Raw genomic sequence first — 24,854 nt, 5'->3', positions numbered from 1 at the left:
TTAAATTATTGTGATGATATATTAGAGAAGCTGGTGCTAATAGTAGAAGGGATGATATGTTTGCTGGGTGCTACACCTCTCATGTGATAATATAAGACAAGATTCAATGTGCAAGAGACTCTGAGAGAGGTTCTGATTGGCTTTCCTTCACGCTTAAGAGCAACTCGTCGTCTCCAGAACATCTCTTATGGCTAATTTTGTTACAAGAGCAGATAGACCAGTGGGAAGATATCCTGTGTCTTCAGGAAGAAAGAAAGGTTGAAGGTGGAAGGCATGAGGGGGAAAAAGGATTGCTGGAAAGGAAGAAAGAAAGGCTGAGGGACTCTGAAAATAAACTGTATGAAGTTCGTTTTAACATGTTTCTTACTGTAGCGGCTGGGAGGGGGGATGTTGAATTTAGCTTTGGGTTCAGTTTGGTAGAGAGCAAATCTGGAAAAGAACTTAGAGCGAATCTTCACCAACAGAGCTGAGCTGGAGATTGACATTTCCAAAAGGATTTAGACGTAAATCTTAACAAAATTCCAGCTGAACAAAGGTGGGATTTCTATAGCCTGATGGGAAATGCTGATGGTGTGTAGGTGGGGCTCCCTAGTCAGAGGGTTTCAGCCTTTTATTAAAGCCTTTTGATCTGGAACTGCATCCATTCAGTCATCCCTTGTTTCTAGCACTGTCTCACATGCCGGCTGTGCTAATACAAGTATGAGGAACATCGTGCTCTTTTTAACAGGCAAGAACCCTGCTACTCAGACCTTGCTCAACAATACCCTCTCTGGCAAAGCTTTTTTGCTTCACTATAGTGGAAAGTGATGTTTCTTCTCTGACTTGTGGTAGGATTCCTTCCTTCATCTGGTCTTTCATAGTTTCTGGTTTTATAATACATAAGCACAAACCCCTCCGTTAAACAGTAAACTCCTTGAAGGCAAGCGTCATAAATCATTTATTGTATTTTCCATGGCACCTATGCGTAGCAACATGTAACTGTGACAGGTACAGTGCAGTTTTGCGAGGATATGGAGTAAACAGACTTTTAAACAAAAAATGCAGAGGTAACATCAAAGCGTTTGATGTGCGGATTGGCCCACGTAATTATAGGATGCTTAAAACATTTGAGACATTTGTTTGGTATTCAAGTGAATCCTTAATTTTGAACAATGCATAAAGATTTAGTATGTTTAAAGTGTGAAAGGGATTTTAGATGCTGTCTTGTCTATGTGTCCCCTCTCCTTTTTTTTTTTTTTTTTTTTTTTACAAACAAGGAGAGACTTAAAGTGGTGAAGAGACTGGTGTAATATCTTCTAGTTCACTAATAACAAAGTGGGAAATAGGTACCCACATACTTCTTATGTGCCCAGCCCTGTTTTAAGTAATTTATTTCATCTCACTTAATCTTATTTCATTTTCATGATAACCTTAAAAGTAGAAAATCTTTATCACCATCTTACAGATGAGGAAGGAAACAGAAAGAGCAGCCTCATGAGGTAATTTGACATGGATCCACTTTGTTTACATAAGAAACACAAAGAAATAATTTTAAGTTACACTAAGAAATGTGTTATCTCCCATTTTTCTGCAAATGCGTGGGACTCTCAATTTGTTTTTCCTTTTCCTTGGTTTTATTACAAGCAAGAATCAAGATGAATAATTCTCTTTTGCCAGAACAAAACAAAAACAGAAGCAAAAACAAAAACCTGGGTTTTTCTTTGAAATTTCTCAATTAAAAAAAATTACTGATTAATTTTGAGAGAGAGAAAGAACAGGAGGGGCAGAGAGAGAGGGAGAGGGAGAAAGAATCTCAAGAGGGCTCCACACTGTGGCAGCACAGAGCCCTATGCAGGGCTCAAACTCATGACCCGTGAGATCATGACCTGAGCAGAAACCATAAGTCAGACGCTTAACTGACTGAACCACCCAGGTGCCCCTGAAATTTCCCAATTCTTAAATTTGGCTTAAATGTTAAATGTATCATGGGAGTCAAATAAAATATAAACCTGACTCATGGGAGGTCAACGTTGGGGGCAGGCATATGAGGGAAGTCAAGGGTCAAACTGCAGAGGACCTTTGGGATCGTGGAATATAATTCAATGACTGCAGAGACTTGGACTTTTGAAGGTGGGACACAAAAAGTTCTATTTTTGTGTTGAAACCATTCCTTTGTTTCTGCAGTCAGGCTCTGACAACTCTAAGTGGCGTAGCTCAGGGCTGAGGAGACCTTGACATACCCTCTATTTGAATATTTCTCTTAAAGACTCACTGTGTCCTCCTTAACATCCTAGCTTTTCACTTTTACCTCAACAAATCTTAGCCTCACTGGCTGTCTCATGTCTGACATCATGTCCACATGACCTTTCTTTTTTCTTCTCTGGAAAGACACCTCTTAGCTTCTCTCTCATCTCCTTAGGGGCAGTGAGTCTGTGTCTACAGTAATGTGAACTCATTTCCTGACAAGAAGCAGAAGCTCCAAGGTTATACACACTCTCCAATGAAGAGCTGCCTCATAGCCCCTTGTCCCTGGAGATGAAGCTTCTGAGTCACACCAAATTATGGCCAGTGGGAGAACAGGTTTGAAGAAAGGAAGAGGAGAACGGCCAGGTTTCCTCACCTGCTCCACAGGAAGTGCAGTTGGAAGGCTCATTCCCTTGGCATTCTTGGCAGGTGTAATGGCATAGATGGCATTGGTTCTGAAATTCAAATTTCCCTGAGGGACATTTGAAAACGCAGCGGCCATTGTCAAAAATCCTAGAGGAAGAGCAAATTTCAGAGTTTGTAAGGGCGTCTTTCTGGAATGGATGTATTAGAACATGTGGTGTTCATGTTTCACTGCACAGACTTCGTTTCATCATTCCAGAAACCAGGGAGATGCCTGGGTCTGATCATCTTAGAACATGTGGAATATTAGTCATGTACCCATCCTTGGCCCAAGGTTTGGACCCAACAGCAGGCATCCCAGAAACTGGCTCAGGACGTAATTGTGATTCTGGTTCCAAATAAGCTAACCAGTGCCTGCAGGGATTACACCCATCTTGTGGGCCCCAGCCAAACACAGTCAACAGTCAGATGGAGGTCTTTAAACTTTCAAGATGCTAAATAGGCCTCTGAGTCCAGAGACCTTGGAGAAAATCTTCTTCACTGAGTTATCACCATGCCCACACTTTACAGGGGAAATGCCAACATCAAGGACTCTCAAAGGGTAGAATGAAACCATGTCCTGTAGCTTCCATGCTACTTATAAACTTGGCCTCTGGCAAGTAATCAGTAAACTGATTTTGACGGTCATTTTTGCAAGCGCTTCTTGAGGTATAAAGCACCATTTTTAAAAATCTTGGTTTGCAAATACTTACAAGGACCCCACAGATAAGATGGCTTGGGGGTTTATAAAACTTTTGATTTTATACACATACAATCCATATCATAATATTTTCATCATTTTGCTTCTTTTCTTCCTTTGCAAAGTAATTCCAGGAGCAAATGGGATTAAGTAAGTTGTATCCAAGAACTTTGCTCATTCAAATATGAAATGCTCACCATGTGCAGGAGTCTGATAGGAGGCGTGAGCTGCAGGCACCACCCCTAGGTTTCTAATTCAGTTAAGTCTTTGGGGGAGGGAGCTGAGAATTTGGTTTTTTTCAGTTTCTGGGTGATGCTCTTGCTGGTGTAGGGACACTTTTTGAGAGCCACTGTTCTCCCCTCTGCTCACTGAGAGTATGGGTTGCTGTGAAATCTGTTAAGTGATTCCTAAGTAACACAGGCTTTGCCAAAGTGGGTCCATTACAGTTTCCTTCCAGTAGTTGTTATTGTTATCAGTTGTGAGGTTAACTGAGCATGTAGCCTGCATGTGCCCCTGAGGGTATGATGTTGGCATCCAGACCTGAGAGAGTGGAAGGCCAGTCAGCAAAGGTAGGGCTTCTTTCTGTCTGTACCGCCTCCTTCCACCCAAGCTGGACATCCCATCGAAGGTCAGGTATAGGCCTGGGGTGCCCTGGCTTGGCTGAATCCCACCATTTCCTGCTAGAGGCAGACCTGAACTGGGGATTGGCCATTTCAGTCACAGGTTGGGAGGAAGTTAGAATAGGAGCAAGTCAACCTGACCTAGCATGTTGCTTGCGATCTTCCATCTTGTCACCATACCCTAAAAGTTCCTGTCATTTGCATCCATTGAGAATAGTGGGATTAAAGCCTACATTGTGAGAGGGAAAGCCACCTTGGTCTTTCATTCTGTGCCTTCCAGGTTCTGCCACCATACCCAGCACTACTGGAGTGAACCATCCTTTTGGCCATTGCAAAGCCTTGGTCCCAGCCCTAAACAGACACATATGCACATCTGGTCATCAAACCAGATCCCCTGCGCCGTGGCGTATAATGAGAAGGCTGTGCTTCCAGCCCAGACTCTTAGTTGATGGCACTAATGCCAACTGAGAATATCCCAGCCCCACCCTGACTCTGGTTTCTGAGTTAGATTTTTCAAGGAATAATTTGTATGGGACTACAAATTAAAAAAACCCAGAAAACCCAAAAACCTCCTTTTAAGAAAAACTGTGTAAGATCTTTCTGAGGTTTGTAAATGAGGAAGCTGCTAGAAGCTCTTCTGTAAGGGAGAATAGGGACATTTATTTGTGAGGATTCTTTTTTTTTCTTTCCTAAATTCAGTTGAAAAAGGAATGAAAAGTATATCATCATCTTTGTCTTTTATGGAAAGAGATGACGGATTTGTTTAGAGGGAAATCATTTCTCTTGGGAGAGGTGATCTAATACTCTCAATGATGGGAACCATTTAGAAGCATCCAGAAAGTGGGGGTGGTGGACCGGGGAGTGAAGCCGATGGTGTAATACTTTTGTGTTTATGTATGGATGAGGCTGCGTTTCTTACTTGAGTACTTACTTGATTTTAGGAAAATGCCAAGCACATAATTGTGCTTTAAGATACCTGCCTTCACTATTTACTGTAAGGAAAGCATAGGTGATATACAATTATAAATATGGAACGTAACTGTATCTAGTGATCTGAAAAGAGAAGGAGAACAGTCATGCTTAGGTAAAGGCACTGAATTACATCATCCCCTGCATCCCTATCCCCATCAAGGAAAATGGCTAAGGAGCTTGAGAAAAGTACCATTTTAAGTGGCACCTTTTCCATGGACACCAGCAAATCTTCCCTAATGGCGGGGAATAGATACCTTGCTCCGGGCTCCATGGGGCTGATGATAATTTCCTTTAAAGCCAACTCGAGCCATCTCTAGGACAGCCAGTTATCCAATCTGTGGACTTCTGAGAGAGTCAGCAGGCTAATCTCTGCAGGGGAGACATTTCTTGCCCAAATCACGCATGGTCTTAGCCTTTTCACAAGCAGCGAACCATTACAGGTCCAATGGCACTTATGGAAAGGAAGAAGTTGGCAAAAGCGAGTGCTAAAGAGCCGGGCAGAGGTAATGGGCTCATTCTCGGCACTATATTTTCTAGACATCCAAAGTGTGTGCGTGCGTGTGTGTGTGTGTGTGTGTGTGTGTGTGTGTCTGATGTGAATTGGAACAGAAGAGGCAGCAAGTCACGGTTAACCAATCCTCTGCTGATTATTGGTTTGGCCTAAATAAGCTATCACAAGGGCACTTACTATACACTCTCGGTTCTTTAACATTAAAGCAATGAAATCTGGCAAAAAAACAAAAGTCTTTCTTTACCCCTGAATCCATTGAAACAGATCAAATGAAACATTTGAGGGTGGGTCAGAACAGAGGTAACGTTTAATGCTTTTCATGAGTTCATCGCGTCTGTAACTCCTTCAGTTCTGGTTTGGGCAGCCATGAAGACCATGGCCTTGCAAGGCTATGTGTGTTAGACAGCAGTGCCAGAGGGAGCACCTGCTTCCTCCAAATTTTCAATCGTCTCGAAGGAGCTAAGCCCAGGCATTTCCGGAAATGTAAAGAGAGAACTAGAATATGAAGAGAGGACTTCCTAAGGTTTGACTTCCTGTAAAATAACTTCAGGGTTACATTATTTTTTAAAATTGTATTAAGGAAAAAAGTAAACACATATAAAATAAACATATATCCAAGACATAACAGTACCCTTTCCTCTGTAGTCACCTCTTAGTCTCAGTACATGGCCAATCTTTATATTCCCATCAATTTACTTCCCTCCCACATTATTTTGAAGCAGACTCATATTGAAATATTAACACTCTTCTCCTAAATAAAAACTCCTTTAAGGATGACCTTTTTTTTTCTACCAGGACTAGAGATACCCAAAGCTTAAGATGAGGAAGAAACTCAGACAAACCAGCTGTCCTGGTTATTCTGTTTGTCTCCTTACCCCTAACCCTTGCCTCAGATCCATTTTTTTGGTCATTCTCTGTCCTCTGTGACCTGGAAGTGTTCCTGCTAGAAACTACCTCCCTCAGTTCAGTTCCCTCACTTATAAGTGATGTTTCCCATTGGCTTCCAGTTAGTTTCAGACAAGGGAAAACACCAGCAGGAGATTTGAGGGGGAAGAGGAGAGAGAGATTGGGGGTATTTATTCTCCCTGGAGCTGCAATTCTGCTTTCTCTCTCCATGGTTCTGGAGTGGCTTTGTCCTCTACAACTCCATTTTCTATCAGGCATCCCCCCTTCCAGGATCGCAGCTGTTGCTTCAGGCCTAGGAGGTTAAAGTTGTCCTGCTATTGCTTGTCCCTGAGTGCTTTCCCATCCTTGAATTTGACCTCCTGAGCTACCTGTAAGAATTCATCGGCCTTGCATCTAACTCAGAGCTGGACGTAAAGCAGGTGCTCAAGACCACCTTGAATAGATCTGATTCCACTCAGGAAAATGCTTTGGAAAGTACTCAAGAAAAATACTTTGCTGCCCTTTTGAGAATGATTAAGTCAACACCACGTCTTTCAAAATAGCTTTTTTTTTTCTCTCTCTCTCTTCATCTTCTCATCCTTGTTCTAGGAAAAGGCAGATGGAAACGAGTCAGGTAGTTCATTGCCATGACATGATGGCCTTTCTTGGACCTATTTGCAAGGTATTTTCATCAAGGAGGAGACATGAGCAAAATGGAGTGCTCAGGGAGATGAGAAAATTTTCTCCCTGGGAAACAAGATTTCCTGAAGACACCTTAGTTCAAGATCCATGCACCTGCTCTTCTTCCTCCAAAAGCTAAATCTTGGGCTGCTGAAGACAGCTAAACTACCCCAGTGGCCCTGGAGCTATATCTCTGATCTCTGTAGTTTCAATGTCTTAAATGGCTACTTAGGATAGTAGAGAGTTTTTCTCACTTTGGATGAGTCTCTGACAATCATGACTTCTGCAGTATACAATGGATGTTGGTAACTGCCTTAGTAAACAAATGCTAGTAAGTTCCCTTCGTTCAAAGATGACTAAACATGAGTGGGATTTGATTGTTGATGCGGTGATGGTTAGCAGAAACAGGCTCATTTTCAGAATGATGTCTCTACCTAAGAGTATGTCTTCAAACTGCTTTGAAGCAAATCCAGTATTTAGAGGCATAGCTCTCTTAAGGAGACATTTGGAAAATGTCACCACAGTTAGCATTGAAAATTCTTAAAACTGTTCTTTTGTGTCTATTTCCTTTCCTCCCTCCATCTCTCCCTTCCTTCTTTCTCTTCCTGAGAGGGCTATTTGGCAAGCCAAGCCCATGATATTGATGACTCACTTTATCAAATTCAATTCAAGACACATTTCTTGAATTGCTACTATGTGTTGATCACTATGGGGGGGAAGAGGGAGACAAATACACCACAGTTCCCTCTCAGGATATTGTAGTCCTGAGGCAAAATGAAATGGCTATTGTACAAAGAGGGAATGTCCATCCTAGGGATTGACCAGATGCTGGAACAGCCTCATCATACTCGTCTGGAGAGAGACTACTTCCTATGTGTTTAGCAGAGCAGTGAGTGGGCTGTCCATTCATTCAGTTGGCCAACATGTTAAGTGCTCCAATCAGAGGAGGGTGGACCAAAAATACAACAGGCTTCCAACTCTCTACACTAGAAATTCCCAGTGTGTTAGGAGAGATTCCTGTCCCATTCAAATACTTGTTATTTCCTCATCCATTCAGCTACCAAACATTTATTGAGTGCCTGCTATTTTCCTTGCAGTGTGATAGGTAACGGAGATACAAAGGTGAGTATTTCAAGGGGCTGAGGGAAATAGAGCCCATATGTAGAGATATAGAGATTTGTAAGTTAATGTTTTAAAATGTCACAGGTGCTCTTATGGACGATTATACAGAGCACAAGAAAATATAAAGAGGAGGAGGTTACTTCTGTGAAGAGGTCAAAATACCTTCTGTTCTGTGACTCTAGAAACATGAGTAGATATGTGATCAGCAGATGGAGATGATCAGTGTGCAGAGGGGATGCAGTTGCAGGCATCAAAGGCACCATCATCTTCATTGATGAAAGCCTGATTCTTGCCGGGGGTATAGGACATCATGGAGAGAAGATGCTACAGAGGAGGCCTGTTGGCCAGACCATGGAGAGTTTTGATGTCATGGAAAGGTGTTTGGTTCTTTTTCCTGCAGGCCCAAGGGGGTGTCTTTAAGGTCGTAAGCACATCCTCTCTCCAACCTGCCACCCATGAGCTCCCAACCGCAGGAGATATTGAAAGGCTACTCACCTTGTGACGGGGCAGCCAGTGCAGTCTTCCTGAGTGGGCCCCCGGCACTTGGCACATGAGGCTTCACAGTTCTGGCAGTGGCCATGCTCATCAATGTATTCTCCTAGGGAACAAAATCTAATTGTTTACCTCATTTCTGCATGGCGATGCTGCCTGGCCTGTCGGTCTGAGAGCAGCCAGATCTCTCTGCCTGAACGCAATGGAAACAACACAGAGAGGAGACCTTGAATGGCTTCAGTTGCCGGCCCTAAACCCTGACCTTATAATAACAACTCTCCTCTCCCAAGGGCCTCGGAATTTGGAACCTCAAAAAGTTATGAGGCAATGACATAATTTTGGATCTAGTCAACATGTGTTACAGATTTAATAAGTACAGAGAGGCCAAGGGGGGCTTCTTATAGGACCCCTTGACTGAGCTCCTTCTGGCTTTCCTGTTAATGGCTGAGAATTCCTGGACCCTAGAGACCCCACTGCAGCCTTGATTCAAATCAAGCAGCAAGCAAGACCCACCCACAACTCTGGGGTTATTGTGGTAACTAGTCAAGAAGGGGAGTCCAAGCTTGGCTACCACTTGACAGTTGTGAGTTGCATCTCACCCTGAAAGAGTAACAATGAAGAGATAGCCTCGGAATTCTTCACTTAATTGGAAAGTGTCTTTCCCAAGGAAAAACACATAGGAGGCCTTTCCACAGAAGCACATCCAGCTTCACAAACTTCTTGTGAACATTTAAGAAATTACTCTCCTAGCAAAGATGGTGGAGATAGGCCAGCCTCGTTGAACATGATAATCCAGTGATAAATCAATGATCGGTCTCATTGTACTCAACCCACTACCCCCGCTACACAATGTCTCTCCTCTCCCTGTCCTAAAAGAAATTGACAAGTTTCTTTGGTCTCATCCAAAGAACCACTGTGTACAGTTTGGAAACCAATCACGTGCAGAAAATATAGTTTCAGATTTCAGAAGAATCACCCTGTATGACTGAACATTGTCAATCCGAGAACCAGCCAGAATACTGAGGTAGCAGTTCCTCATGTGTGGTTTAACCAAGTGGTCTTACTGTAAGTCTAAGATTTGTTACCTGATTCATTGTAGTTGCTTTGAACCCTGGAAACATAGACTTGACTAGTGAGAAATTGAAGGAAGTCCACCCCTCTGTGTTGACCCATGGCTTTACTGAACCAGTACAGTTGGGTGAGGTAATCTTCTATATATATATCTTTCCCTTGTACTAAACCACAAAAATGAAAATGAAGTGGCAGGGAGAGTTTGTCTTTATATACAAAGTCTTTGATGTAGAGTTGTTCTGTTAGTTTTGTTAACTAAAGCGGGAAAGAACATATTCACAGCAATGCAATTATCTAATAGCAGCACATCCTGTACACCCAGACTCTGTTCTTTGTTGCTTGGTTGTTGCCAAGGAATCTGATATATAACTTTTAGAATGGAACCATAATTTTCAGCTCAGGAGTGACTCCCAGGAGCCCAATACCCAAAAGAGTGAGTGAGCAGGGGCAAAGAATACAAATGTGCAAGTTGTTCACTGCATAAGGTGTCTGTCCCAGTGGTCATGTGGAGGCAGAAATCTAGACCATGTTCATCTTGCCAAGCCATGCACTCCAGTGTTGGCTGTCTCTGCCTCTGCCCCTGTAGGTGACACCTTTTACTAATTCACACAAAGGTATTAGACTGGATGGATTGCATTCTTGGCAATCAGAAAACTTGGTTTCCAAGGCAGAAAAAGGCTGGGACTTCTGTCTAGTAGGAGTGGGTGATTTCAAGTTGAGACTGTCTCATTCAATATAGGTATCCTGTTTCTATGGCCTTTTATGTATTCAGGCTCCCCATTCTACCTAATTATTACCCTTGCTGTAATCTCTTCCACTTTTGTCACAGTGTGACTTTTGCTACAACCAATTGAGCAGTGATTATCTGTCCAGGAACTAGCAAGATGAAGAGCAGGAGATCTAAGGCAGACCTGGTAGGAAGAAGTAGATCTCGCCTACATTGCCAGTGCAAATGATTTATGTTTACGGAGTTGGGTGGTAGCTATGTATCTTTCAAAAGGTATGTGCTGAGTGAAAGAGGAATGAGGGATGGTTTCCAGAGGTCTGTAAACCCAAAGAAAGTGTATTCTAGAGAAATGTAGGATCATAGTTTATTCCCTTGTTCATTCATTCATTCCATGGCTATTTTTTGAACACCTATGTGCTGGGTAGTAGGTGAGATTTAGAGATACATGAATCAAAATGATCCCGCTCTTGGGTTCTCAAAGATTTTTGAGAAGAATGATTTCTGAAGAGATAGTTATAATCCAAATGCTAGCCAGTAGCCTTTCACTTCCTTGGAAAGTCTACATTGACCTCTAAAACAGAAAAGCAAAGGCGTACATCCTGGGCCCTCTGCTATACTTCGAGGCAAAGACTGTTGCTTTGCCTATAGGAATTGACACAGTGGTTCGGTTTTCCTAACTTTTGATATCCATCCACGTTAATTTTCCTGGTGTATTAGATGCAACACTAGGGTAGGATTTTCAGCTAAATGCATCGTGCTCTGCTAAATCAAATGCTGTTTAGATGGTTCTGAGAGTTATTCTGTATCTCTACCCAAAGTTTCCTTTGTAATTATAGAGGATGCATGGTTAGGTCAAGCAAATGTTATCCAGATACTAGTGTAAACATTTGAAATTCTCTGTATCTCTTGTTTGCCTCCTCATTGGCTTCCATAAGCCAGTAGGTGGCACTGATACCTTGGCTTTGTACTTGATCTGCTCAACCACCTTAGATCTAATTATCACTTGGAAGTGCCCCATGTCTGACATTTCAAGTAACCCTTCCAACACACCCTTCTAATGATACACTATGACTCTAACTCATTCCACTTGATCATTCTTTTCTTTATCTTTCCAGTTACCTCTTGCATTCCTTACTGGAGCTAGGCCAAAACTTCCCAAGACCCAATTTCCAGAGTCCCCAATTCTGTCTCAGAAGGTGACCTCACTTCCTAATTTGCTGATAAGATACTGAGTTTCTCCAGCATTCTTTCTCTCAATGGAAAATCCCTCCCCATCTTTTCCTTGATATTTCACTTGTCTCTTCTCTTCGTGGGAGGTATGTACATTCCTCCTACCCATTGTTGGCTGTCCACCTAATGCTCTGGAACTTTCCCCAGGATGGTTCTCCACCAGCCTCTTTGCCTTCAATCATTTCTTCACATCTCCCATCATCCTCTGATCTACAGAAGTTCTCCTTAATCTAAGACCTTCCCAAGCTCTTTCCTTCCCTGATGACTGACTCTTAAAACATGGTTTCCTTCCTACCATTTGGACCCCAAATGGAAAAAAACCCTCATAACCTTGAAGCTTACATAAGTGAGTCAGCATTGGACAGCCTAGCTGTGCACCTCTCTCAAGCCTGCATGCCTCCTAACTTTAGAGCGAGTGCTGGCATTAGAACAGATGAGAATAGAGGGACCTGCCCCGATTTTCATAATTATGTAGATGTCCAATTAGTTACAGAAACAACTGGCCCTAACCCCAGCCCTTGCAGACACAAGTTTCCCACTGCTCATTTCAAAGCAAAAAAAAAAAAAAAAAAAAAAAAAAATTTCCAACAAAGGACTTAATTTGCTTTTTTTTTTTTTTTTTTTTTTTGGGTTGTTGGAGCAGCAAATTCTTGTCATCTGTCTTCATTGCACAATGAAACTAAATGTTTATGACAGGCGTGATATACAAAATTCTTGGGAAAAAAATCACTTGTAAGCACAGACTTCAGGGGCCAATATTTTGTTCTCCACCTCATCCTACAAGCTCTTCCTTCTGGTGTCTTCATCTATTATTCAGTCCAAATTATCTTTCTACTGTGATCAAAAAAATTCCATTCCCCTTTTAGTTCCTTTCTCATCTCAGCCTATAATAGTTCAGGGGACATGGAGGAAGGAGTGTCTCTTGGGGACAGGCGATGCCTTGAAAGTTGAAGACACAGCTTAACAATACTTGTCCATTGAAAAATTTACAAGAGGGGCACCTGGGTGGCTCAGTGGGTTAAGCGTCCAACTTCGACTCAGGTCATGGTCTCATGGTCTGTGGGTTCGAGCCCCACGTTGGGCTCTGTGTTGACAACTCAGGGCCTGGAGCTGCTTCAGATTCTGTGTCTCTCTCATCCTCTGCCCCTCCCCTGCTCACTCTGTCTCTGTCTCTCAAAAATGAATAAACGTTAAAAAAATTAAAAAAGAAGAAACATTTACAAGAAAGTGGCTTGCTCTGCTTTTCTACCTCTTGATAACATTGCACAGTATGTTTGTGTTAACAAATCTAACTTATAAGTAAACTTTATGAAATCATCCAGAATAGGTAAGCATTTAGTACATCATCTGCAGTTACCAAACATGATGGACACTCACATAATAAAAATTTTTAGGCATACATGGCCAGGAGACCTTCATTCCTTCTACAGAAGGGCCATGCTTTCTTTCGTACTTTGTAATAGCCTTTATGGATTGGAGCCAAATTTGTTGTGGCATTTTGGCAAATAGACGCTATATACATAAAAATACTAAATAAATTAATAAACATGCGAGTAGATAACAATGTGAGCGTAAAACAACTTTTTAGCAAGGGTGATTGTAGGAGAAGATGGGAAGAACATTTGATGAGAAAATTAGCCATTTGGTTTGCGTCTGGTTATTTTGGTCAGCAGCCTTGGGATACTGAATTATCTGGAGGCTTCTGTGTGTGTGCTTTGTCACTAGATGCCAGGAATCACGGAGTGTGACTTTCCTGAATGACTCCGCAGCCACAAACACTAATCAAGTAACACTATTTCTCATTTGTAGCAACATGGATGGACCTTGAGGGTGTTATGCTGAGCGAAATAAGTCAGGCAGAGAAGGACAGATACCATATGTTTGCACATACAGGTGGATTGGGAGGAACTTAACAGAGGACCATGGGGGAGAAGAAGGGGAAAAATAGTGGGGGAGAGGGAGGGAGGCAAACCATGAGAGACTCTTGAATGCTGAGAACAAACTGAGGGCTGATGGGGGTGGGGGGGAGGGGAAGGGGGTGATGGGCATGGGGGAGGGCACTTGTTGGGATGAGCACTGGGTGTTATATGGAAACCAACTTGACAATAAACTATTTAAGAAAAAAAAAGTAACACTATTTCTTTGCAAGGATGCCAATACCTAGTTTCCACCTTAAGACACCACTGTGTGAAGACACTGTTCATGAGAAGAAATCCATGCATTTATTACTTTTTACCAGCTATAATAAATACTCAGTAACACTTTCAAGTTATATACTAATGAATTAATTCAGTTTTTAAAGCCTGGTTGAGCGTGACTTTTTATAGCCAGGCTCAAAGTATGAGGCCATCCAGTGAGACAGAAACATCTTTACTTAGGAGTTTATGTAACTATTTAGCCTTAAAAAGGAAGGAAATTCTGACACGTGCTGCCGCATGGATGAACTTGATGATGTTACACTAAGTGAAATAAACCAATCACAAAAGAACAAATATGGTGTGTTTCCATTTATGTAAGGTACCTGGAGTAGTCAGGTTCAGAGGGACAGAAAGTAGAATGGAGGTTCTTAGGGGCTAAGGGGTCAGGGGAACATGAGTTATTGGTTAATGGGTACAGGATTTCAACTGGGGAAGATGGAAAAATTCTGGAGATGGTAGTGGCATTGTTTGCATTACAGTGTGAATGTAATTAATGACCAGAATTGTGTGCTAATAATGGTTAAAAGAGTATATGTTATCATATAGATACTGCTCTTGCCAAAACAAGCCTATACACCAAGTTTGTTCCGTACCAGGCCAATACTTAATTTTAACCAAAAAAACTCAGGATTGTCTGCCCTTTGGGGATGTGTCCAAAGAGCACCAACCAAACTGGGGAGCGAGTTTGTTGAACTGAGTCTTGGCAGATGACCTGTGATCATGGAGCTCAGTGGATAAATGGATCAAGGTCATGAAGACATCTGGCTTATGGAATACTCAGGTTTTGTTTTGTTTTGTTTGTTGTTGTTTCCATTGGGAACTACAAAGGCAGAATAAACATCAAGCAGGTGGAAGGAGAGATCTGTTTCCACAGCCTGGAGGTGTCTGGGGGCCACTGCTTTTCTATTTTGCCCTCTCAGCAGTGACTTCCCCTTTCCCTCCCACACAGGCTTTTCTGATTGACAGGACTTCTCCTTCCTGATACCATGGCTTTTTTTTTTTTTTTCCTTCTTCTTCTCAGATGCTCTGCAATGCTGCTCTGGTGCCCCCATGGGTTGGCACCCCCACAAAAAGGATGGATTGTAAATGGTGGATCCAACACACGTGCAAAGGCTTGGTTTCCTCCAGCCTGCACTTTGTCCAAAGAGCAAGGAATTAAGAGTTGATTCTTTTCATTTCCACCATGGTTTGGGCCCTGACCACAGGCAGGCTGCTTAGAAAAGAAAAAAAAATGTATTCAAAATGAAGCCTCTGCCAACACACCTGAATATATTGGTGATGTAGCAATCACCACTATATCGGTGAAGCTCCCATTCACCGACACCCACCATATTACACGTGCTGTTCTATGTAATGTTTAATCCAGACAATAGCCCTTTTGTAAATGAGAAACTGAGGCTCAGAGAGATGAAAAATCTTGCATAAATTAATTCGGCTAGGTAAGTGACAGAGTTGAGCTGTGACCCAGGTGTGCCTGAGCTGGAGCCCAGGCTCTTTCTCTGTAGTGTTTCCCTGGTGTGGATTCAATTCCCTTTTTGGTGTTCCGAGTAGCTTTGCTGTTTAGAAAAAGATGAACTTTGAGCACAAGCCTGGTCTAGAGCATTTGGTAAGGTATCGAAAAGGAGTTGACTGTGAAAACAAATGAACTTTGAGCCAGCACATTGTACAGAGCAGATTTCCTCAATGATTGAATTTACTCTCTGAATTTATTTGCTCTGATCAAGTGGCCACTTTTTATTAAAAGGCAATTCTGTTTATCCCAAATTGAGATTTTATAAGCAGTTTGGTCTGTCCACTAGATTAGAAGCTCCTGAGAGGAAACTCTAAATGTTGTTTTTTTTTTTTTTGAATGAATAAAATAATTAGTTGAAGCTCTTCACAGGAATTTTCTATACTGCTTACCTGCTGTTCGAAAACAAAATAAACGGGCTCCTCAGAAATAGTTTACAACCAGAATTATAGTCATTTTTCTCTGCTCCTCCAATTTATATGAAAATCTAGTATAGATGGATTGGTCCTGTGTATCTTTTCCTACATTAGGAGAATTTTGCATTGCCTCTCTGTGAAAGTCCTTCTACGCTCTAGCTTAAGGATGCTAAAATTTAAGACACTGAAGAATTGGTTGTCAAACCAGACACAAGAGGGGACAAAAGCCACGAGTGTGATTATTATCTGCAATTAAATAAAATAAGTAAAGCCTATCATCGAATCTGTGGGAGCATGAGTTTCCTGTAAGTACAGTATGGTAGATGGAAATCGATGTATTGCCCATTTGAAGTGTGGAAAATGTCTTGTTAGTCTCTTTATTTAGCAGGCTGTCTTTGGTATTTCTGCAAGTGAGCCCAGAATTTTTTTTTTTTTTTTGGAGTTAATTTATTTCTTTTGAGAGACAGAGCACATGTGCGTACAAGGGAGGGGCAGAGAGAGAGGGAGAGAGAATCTCAAGCAGGCTCCACACACAGCATGGACTCCAACAAAGGGCTTGATCCCATGACCGTGACATCATGACCTGAGCCAAAATCAAGGGTCAGGCGCTTAACCGACTGAGCCACCCAGGCGTCCCGAGTCTAGAATTTCTACAGGCCCTCTAGGGTACTCAGTCCTCCTGGGCCTTGGGCTTGATGCTATCCCCCAGTGTTCCCACCACTTGTGGCTACCGTGAGACCAGTCTAATGGGGGCAACTGGACACTATCTGATGTATTCACGGAGAAGGGACTTGGAGTTCAACATAGTGACAACGGTGGGTGACCATCATTTGAAAGACTAATTCATTCACCTTTTGGAAAATATCACTGCTGACCTGAGGCAGGTTGCACTTGGGTGAGAGGCATGGAGGTACACTAGCTGAGAAAGTGGATGACTTGGAAGAGACAGACAGGCTGTGGACAGAGCCCCATGTGCACCCTGGTGAGCACTGTGCTAGGGAGCCCAAAGGACTGTCCCACATCCTTCTCTCTGGAGGTGATCAAGGATGGCGGGTGAAACTACCAGAACCATTGAACCTTCCTGACTCTCTTGAACTAAACAAGGGTCCTAGAGTGCAGATCAGATCAGTTAAAGCCCAAAGGCCTTCCTGAGGAGCTTAGAACCATCAAAAGGTTCTCTGTGGTGGTAAGAGTCCTGGAACACAGGCATAAGGATGAGACTTGTTATCATCCACTTTCATTCAATGGGGACCCAAGAGCCTTCCTAACCCACGGTTATTACTTGCTCTTAAACCCTTCCCCCATGCCTGTGCCCCAGGGAGGGAACATCCTCAAATTACCCTCCTTCTCTTCCTCTGTAGCCACATCTTTCCTTCATCTTTCCTTTCCTGCACTCCCTTAATCTTTCCTGGAGCCTAACCTGCTGGTCTGAAACTTTGCAGCCTAATTGCTAATTAAGAGAAAGGGGGAGCTCCTGGAGAGAGAAGGAATTTGCATTCCAAGACCTAGGGCTCCATCCACACTCTAGCTCTGTGGCTAGTAATTGACTGTAGCTGGTAACTGAGATTCAGTGTTTCATTGGGTCATTGTTAACATTGCCCATTCACAGGCTGCGGATGCTGCCTTCGAAGACATCTGTTGGTTTGTCCAGTGATAGGTCTGAATGGAGCACAGTACCCAGAATACCTCGGCCCCTTAGTGACTGTGTAAGCATGTGATGACTTGGGATGCCATATGTTTTATTGGGAGTGACCAATTTGTGCTTTTTAAAAAGCCCAAGTATGGTTATAAAAACAAAGAGGGGGGAGAACTGAAGTATCTGTGTGCCCACTGCATGCCAACATAGTAGGGGGCACTGGGGGTGGGTAAATACACAAATATTGCAGTCAGCCCCAGCTAGGTTTGATTTGGGCTTCCTTCTCCAACTATCTGACATTAATCAAATCACAGATTTCCCTGACATTCTTCTTCGGAGTATTGTGGACAGCCTCTCATAGAACGTGGTAAGGGTCAAATGAGAAACCAGACCTGAGCACCTAGCCCAGTGCATTTCAAAATGTTACTGATCATTATCAGGTGCTTTGAGTATGTGAGCTCATTACACCTCCGGGAATCACATGGGGTAGGGCAGTCAGCCTCATTTGACCAAGTAAGGAGTTTAAGCATCAAAATGTTATCTCTTGGTACTGTCGTTCAAACCCTGGATCCCAAGCTGTGCCTTACCTACCACCCCTGAGAGCCCTTGAAGACTCTATTGGCTACTTGTGGTGGTGGCCATGAGGCAGTCACACTTGCTGACCCTGTGGATTGAGGAGAACATGACCTCTCAAAGGAAAGCAGCTGCAAGATGGCTGCCCACCAAGTTAATGGTTATAAGCAGCCCTTTGGAGACAGCCTTCCTGCGCCAGGGAGAAGCGAGGCTGCATTTTCCTGCACTCTGGAGCCACGGGGGTGCCCCCTTGGGCTGCTGAGGTGAGAGTTTGTGAGAAGTAGGTGAACCCCTGGGAACTGGGGCACATAAAGTGGGGTTTTCCCAGCAGAATTTTACCCCACCGGTTTCCCCACATAGGGTTTTTGGCCCCGCTGCAGAGCTGGCACCACGCCAGCACTGACTACCTCCTCCTTCAGGTGAGCAGCCGCGGGTAGACCTGCTTCTACACTCGGTGGGTCTCAGGACAAATCCCTTCCCTCTCTGTCTTGGTGAGGGGGGGCAAGCATAAACAGTTGAAAATGAAAATGGGGGTGGGCACCCCCGTCGTTCAAGCATCTCTGAGTCTTGGTTTCAGCTCAGGTCACGATCTCACAGTTTGTGAGTTTGAGCCCCGCCTCGGGCTCTGTGCTGTGTCAGTGCAGAGCTTGCTTGGGATTCTCTCTCCCTCTCTCTCTGCTCCACCCTACCTGTGTTTTCTCTCTCTCTCTCTCAAAATAAATAAGTAAATAACTTGGCCCATTTTCACTTTTAAAAAATGTTTAATGTTGGTATGTTGTGAGTGTGTGTGTGGGGAGGGGGCGGGTGGAGGAGCCATGAGGCAAAAGGTCTCTTCGTCAGAGACAAAGAGTCCCTGGTGTTTTCCTGCCTACCAGCCTCCTCCTATATTGTGGGTAGTCTCTCCTGGGATGTGGGATTCTCCCAGAATAAACCAGTCTATACGGTTTGTATCTTCTCAGAGTTTTAGACTTTTTTTTAAAGAATTGGTTATTTTTTCAATGTTTTATTTATCTCTAGGAGAGATAGAGACAGCGCGAGCAGGGGAGGGTCAGAGAGAGAGGGAGTCACAGACTGAAACAGGCTCCAGGCTCTGAGCTGGCAGTCAGCACAGAGCCCGTCGCGGGACTCGAACCTACGAACCGCGAGATCATGACCTAAGCAAAAGTCGGATGCTTAACCGACTAAGTCACCCAGGTGCCCCAATCAGAGTTTTAGACTTTGTCTGGAGCATGGAATCTGGGACTGAAACCTCCTTAGTCCCACCCTAGACAGAATGATCCCCACCCTCGACCTCTTCAAGATTCCTGTTGTTCCCCCACCCTCCTCCCTGTGTCTCCCTGGCTGTGAGAAGGAGGGGAGAAGCAGGATACAGGTGAAGTGCATGGATCTGGACCCAGGTGTCCTAGATGTGAACTAGGCTGCCTTGTGTCGGGTGTGTGAACTTGCACATGTAATAGAACCTCAGTCAACTCCTCTGTAAAGTGGAAAAAAATCGCAGCTGTGTCATAAAGTTGTCAGAAGGATTAAATTAGTGTGTGAAAAGCGCTCTAAAAGATAGCAGCACATAGTTCTCTGTAAAACTTAGCTGTTACTGCTCCAGGGAGCTCAACCAGGCCCCTTAGATAAGCAGCACGAGAGGCTGAACAAACCTTTAGAGAACTCTCTAACCTCCACTCCCTTCTTACTGTTTGGGTGGCTTTGAAAAATTTACTTAACCTCTCTTTAGCCTTTAATTTTTTTAAATTTATTTGTGAGAGAAAGAGAGAGAGAGAAAGAGAATCTGAAGCTGGCTCTGAGCTGTCAGCCCGGAGCCCAGTGCAGGGCTTGAACCCAGGAACTGGGAGATCATGACCTGAGCCAAAGTCGGACGCTTACCTGACTGAGCCACCCAGGCACCCCTGGCCTCTCTTCAGCTTTATAAAATAAAAGGCACCTCTCAGTGCCTTTCAGTGACACCACTTAGGAATAACGTTAAATTGTGACTTTAACTGGTCTTTACTCAGCTCTTAACACAGTGGTCAGGAATTGGTTATGAATTGATTTGTACAACCTCCACATAAACTCAAGAGATGTCTCTTAGGCATTTTTAATATCACGAGAGCATTCTGGCTCTATCAGAACATTCCAGAATGGTAGGACTCCATGTGCTCTTGTCTTGTACCTTAATGCCTTGATATCTCCTTTAAATGTCCAGCATGGATCTCTGTGCCCCAACCAGGCCATGGAGAGCCTCGGCCTGCAATGAACTTGCAGCCTCTGTATCCCTCTACCATATAGACCTGAGAACTTGGCCTTCTGCACCTAGCCCTATACAGGGAAGTCCTGCAGGGAATAGAGGAAGACCTTGAAAAAGCCCTTTGTATTCCACCAGAGACCAACAGCTCTAGGAACTCTCCAGAAAATTCAGTTCCTCCGGGAGAGGAGCCATATTGGCTTGAAGGTAGGCACCTCCGTATCTGAGGTAAGATCAGAGTCTCCTCCCTTTGGTCTAACCTCCACTCTGTCTTGCCAGCCCCAGCCCTAGCAGACCTTGGCATCTCCCAACCCCCCCCCCTCCTTCCTGCACTGGTTACATTGCTGTCTGAGGGTAGGGGCTCTTCAACATTTCTAGGCAACAGGCGGGCACTCAAGGTAACAGTCCTGGCCCCATATTAGGGGGCCCTGGGCCTTTAGAGCTTAACCCTTGGCTCAGGCCCGCAGCTGCCAGGCAGCAAGGCGGGGTTCACTGTCCTGGGCTCAGGAAGCCTGAAACTCCCTGGAAACTCAGTTCCCATGATGCTTACAGGCAGAACTGGTGAGTCAGGCTCTCCTCCCCTTCCCAAACTCCCTGCAGGGGCTGTCTGACCTGCTTTGACTCCTTTTTGCTTTCAAGGTTGCTCTTGATACTCATCTCAACCTGATTTTACACGGTGTGATGTGCCTGGGGCCCCAAACCTTCCCGGAGAGGGCTGATGCCTCTCTCCTGCTGTGCACAGCTGGCCAGAATGGGCGGGGACAGGCTGTGGAAAAAGCTAGCTGCCTGTGGGCTGGGGGGAACTTCTACCTTCTTTGGCTGCTGCAATCATTCGGTGTAATTAGGTTGTAATTTTCTAAAGATGAATTTGTGGGAGGCCAGCGTTTTCTACGGGATAACAAGCGCTACTACAGTGGCATGAATGATGGGTGTGTGCAGGGGCTGAAAGGAGCAGAGGCAGGCGGGCGATCTCCTTGCGGTGTGTGTGTGGGGGGGGATTAGAAGCCCTGGCCTTGAGTCAAATCGGGGAACCTCTTCTGGGAAAGCCAGGTGCTTTCTTGAGGTGTCCACATTAAGTTCTCAGAGCAGCTTATGGAGATTAGCACTGCTCTCATTAAAAAAAAAATTTTTTTTTAATGTCTATTTATTTTTGAGACACAGTGTGAGACGCAGAGGGGCAAAGAGAGAGGGAGTCACAAAATCCAAAGCAGGGTCCAGGCTCTGAGCTGTTAGCACAGAGCCCAATGTGGGGCCTGAACTCATGAACTGCGAGATCATGAGCTGAAGTCGGGTGCTTAATGGACTGAGCCACCCAGGCGCCCCTAGCACTGCTTTCCTTTTAAGGATGAGAAAACTGAGGCTGAGAAAATTTACGTAGTCTGCCCCAGGTCACTAAATTAGATTTATTTGTTTGTTTATGTTACAGTTTTTAAGTTTGTTTATTTTGAGAGAGAGAGAGAGAGAGAGAGAGAGAGATCAGGGGAGGGGCAAAGAGGGGGGACGGGGAGAAAGAATCCCAAGGAGGCCTCCTGCTATCAGCACAGAGCCCAATATAGGGCTCGAAGTCCAGAACTGTGAATCATGACCTGAGCTGAAACCAAGAGTTAGACATTCCACCCACTGAGCCACTCAGGCACCCCTGAATTAGTGCTATTTAGAGGAACTAGCACTTAATCAGTGAGGCCTATATGCTAGAATTTCCTGAATGCTTTACGCATATCGACTCATTAAAATAGTAACCCCTATAGGGAGAAAGGGCGCATCGTGAGCCACTGTGTGCCTCATTTTTCTGTTGGAAATGTTGAAGCGATGAATGATTAAGTGAATGATTATTTTGGTGGCAGACCTGTAATCTAAACTCAAGGGGTCAGCCTCTATACTGCTCCTTTAACCTGGGTTTTTCTCCAGAAAGTGGTGGGGATGGGGTTTTATTCCAGGTCTGTCTGATCTCAGGTGTCTTGTGCACTTTGCACTACACTGGAAATCCAAATAACTGGCAGGTTGTGTGGGTGTGTATGTGTGTCTGAGTGAATATGGGGGTAAGTTCAAAATAGGCAATCCTAGACACCTCAGTCGTGCAAGGAACTGCTGCTTGCCTCCTGTTTTCTGGAAGCAGTGTTCAAAGAGCTCCCTGTGTACCCTTCATGAGACAGACAGAATCAGCTCCTGTAACCAGGAACATAAGCCGTTGTGGAATCAAGTGTTCACAAATCTAATGGTTACACAGGGCAGCTGGTTCTGACTGCCATCTTCCTGGGATACAGGGCAATTTCTTGTTCATTTTGGGGTCCCCATGGCTTTTCTGCATGAATAGAAAATGAGTAGAAAACACAAACTTGATTTGTGTTTTGGGGGAAGCAATTCGTAAAGTTCTTGGTGCTGAAACAAAATTGATGTGGGCCTGAAGAAAAATGGATACGGTAAGGTGGGCAAGGGGAAAGCAGAAAATATTCTAGGAGAGGAGAAAGGATTGGAGGAAATAAGCACAGTGTCCTTCTCACCTAGGCACAGATGAGACTGACACATAGAAATGGAGTTTGAACAAATGAAAAATGAGTTTGGAGTGAGGATGTAGATTGATCATGAAACAGACAACAGTGGATGAAATGGGTGTGGTTGGCCAAAGGGAGCCATTGAAGATTTGAGAAGACAGAGATGGAAACACATTTGGTGGATAGTCCTCGTGTTCAGAAGAAGCTGGATGAATTGAAGAGACAGCTGGAAAGTCAGCTGGGAGATGGCCTCAGGAGGCCAGAGTGAGGGGGTGGGTGACAGCAATCAAAATGGTGATGACAACATGGTTCCCAGAAAACTTGGTCCCAGGATTTCAGGGAAGGGTGGGCTTTTGAGCTAATTAGCTCTAGTTGCCTCCTCCTCCCCTCTTCCAGGGATCAGCTGTCACAATGACATTCTAATCTAGTGACTGCCCAGTGTTTGGATGCAAATGGAGAGGCATGGAGAACTCCCTCCCTCCTCTTCCACTTTTGGAAAACTATCAGAAATATCCTTGCATGAGGCCAAAACTAGCCTTCTAGTGAGTGAATGTCATACATTGGTCATTTCAAAAGAAAACAATTGCTCTGAGTGAAAAGCGTGATATTTCTGGGAGTAGTGAAACCAGTCCAACCTGAGAAACTGAGTCCAAAACTCAGACAGGATGGCTTTGAGCAAGTCAGGGAAACTCTGTGGGAGTCTTCTGTGACTGTGGACATAATCCGTGTCCTGCCTAGTACTCTGGTCTGTTTGGATGATCAAACAATATGCCTGGTGACAGTGTTCCAGAAACCTTAAAACCCTCATGAAGGAAAGGAACCTAGGACTTCAAATGCTCCACAGAAGGGAATGCAGTACAGTCGAGGGCCAGAGAAAGCTGGGCCCACATTCCATTTCTGCCTCTTCACCGAAATGTGATGAGGGTCTCCTCCCCCAACCCCCGTTTCTGGAGCTGCCAAATTAAATAAGTATAGTCCTACCTCAGAAAGTTGTCATGATCACCAAATTTGATAAAACCTTTGTAAGCACTTAGCACAGGGGCTACTTGACCTATAATAAATGATGAACAAATGCTATTACTATTATTGGTACATGCGGAGTGCATACAGGAGACAGTGGAAAAAAGAGGAGTCCCATCCATGGCCTTGAACTTGAGGGTGTCAAGAGCTCATAGGAGCATGGACGGCCTGAGAATGGGAAGGAAGCTGATTGTGATGATCTGGCAGATGTTTTCAAACTACAACTCCTGGCATAGCTCTTCTGTTTATACACACACCCCAGGCTCTATTTTGACAGTGACTGGTTTTTTGGGCCGGCTCAACATCGAGCGGCTGTGTTCCCTCTCTGATACCGTCATAACCAGAGGTGACGGAGTAAAATCTAGTGCAAGCATTCACAGCCCATTCCGCCTAGAGCCATGCCATAAACAATCGGGAGCTCCTTGCATTGTTACCAGATAGAATGTCATATTTACATGCCAAGATGGTGAATGAAATGTCATCATCTATGCATCCTGCGGAGGGGCCATCTCGTTCTTGGCCAGGATGGTGGTTCAGAAAAGCCACACATCTGTAGACGCTCAGACCTACGACCATGCGGAAAGAAGGTAAATTGTCACAAAGAGCTCTTCTAGTGGTTTCAGCTGCTTACTGAGGATATTGTGACCATTCTAAAAGATGTTTTCCAGTCAGTAGCCTAGTCTTAGGTAAAGGACGAACTCAGAGCATCAGGTTAAGGTGCATGCTAGTGGAGGTAATGCTGTGAGTTTCACTGGAGCTGGGGGTCCTTGTACCACCCGGGCTAAGTGCCTAGTGAGTGAGGTCAGGGCACAGCTTTGCTGTTTTCATGGTCAGGAGAGAAAGCGAGATTTGGAAACTGGACCTTTCCAGAAAGTTTCTTCAGTTGACTATCAGAAGCTGATCTCCACCTAAGAGATCTTTTCACAGACGAAGAAGCCAACCATAAGCATTTACACAACTTGCCCCAAATCATACAGTTTGTCTTGTTCCTTCTTCTTAACTATGTTGGGGGGGGGGAGGATAATCATTGTGAGAATTTGTAGAAAAAAAAATAAATAAATACAAAGCAATACCAACAGACGATCGACAATGCTATTTCTAGGTTGGGAAAGGATTTGATACTAACTAGAAGGATATTAC

At 44.1% G+C, this 24,854-nt stretch overlaps 1 protein-coding gene across 1 annotated transcript in view; it reads right to left on the bottom strand.

Annotated features, from left to right (window-relative positions):
• PCSK5 (proprotein convertase subtilisin/kexin type 5) overlaps positions 1-24,854 on the bottom strand; it is a 336,435-nt gene that overhangs the window by 100,186 nt on the left and 211,395 nt on the right. Inside the window, exons 19-20 of the mRNA XM_039242170.1 lie at positions 8,612-8,714; positions 2,600-2,736 (exon numbers count right to left, since the gene is read on the bottom strand). Of these exons, the coding sequence (XP_039098101.1) occupies positions 2,600-2,736; positions 8,612-8,714 (240 nt within the window). The remainder of the gene's footprint in view (positions 1-2,599; positions 2,737-8,611; positions 8,715-24,854) is intronic.

This window comes from Hyaena hyaena, unplaced genomic scaffold (assembly GCF_003009895.1).
Source record: "Hyaena hyaena isolate Hyena2069 unplaced genomic scaffold, ASM300989v1 scaffold_206, whole genome shotgun sequence".
NCBI classification, from domain to species: domain Eukaryota; kingdom Metazoa; phylum Chordata; class Mammalia; order Carnivora; family Hyaenidae; genus Hyaena; species Hyaena hyaena.
Note: the sequence above shows the minus strand (reverse complement) of the source record. Positions and strands in the feature narration are given on the sequence as shown.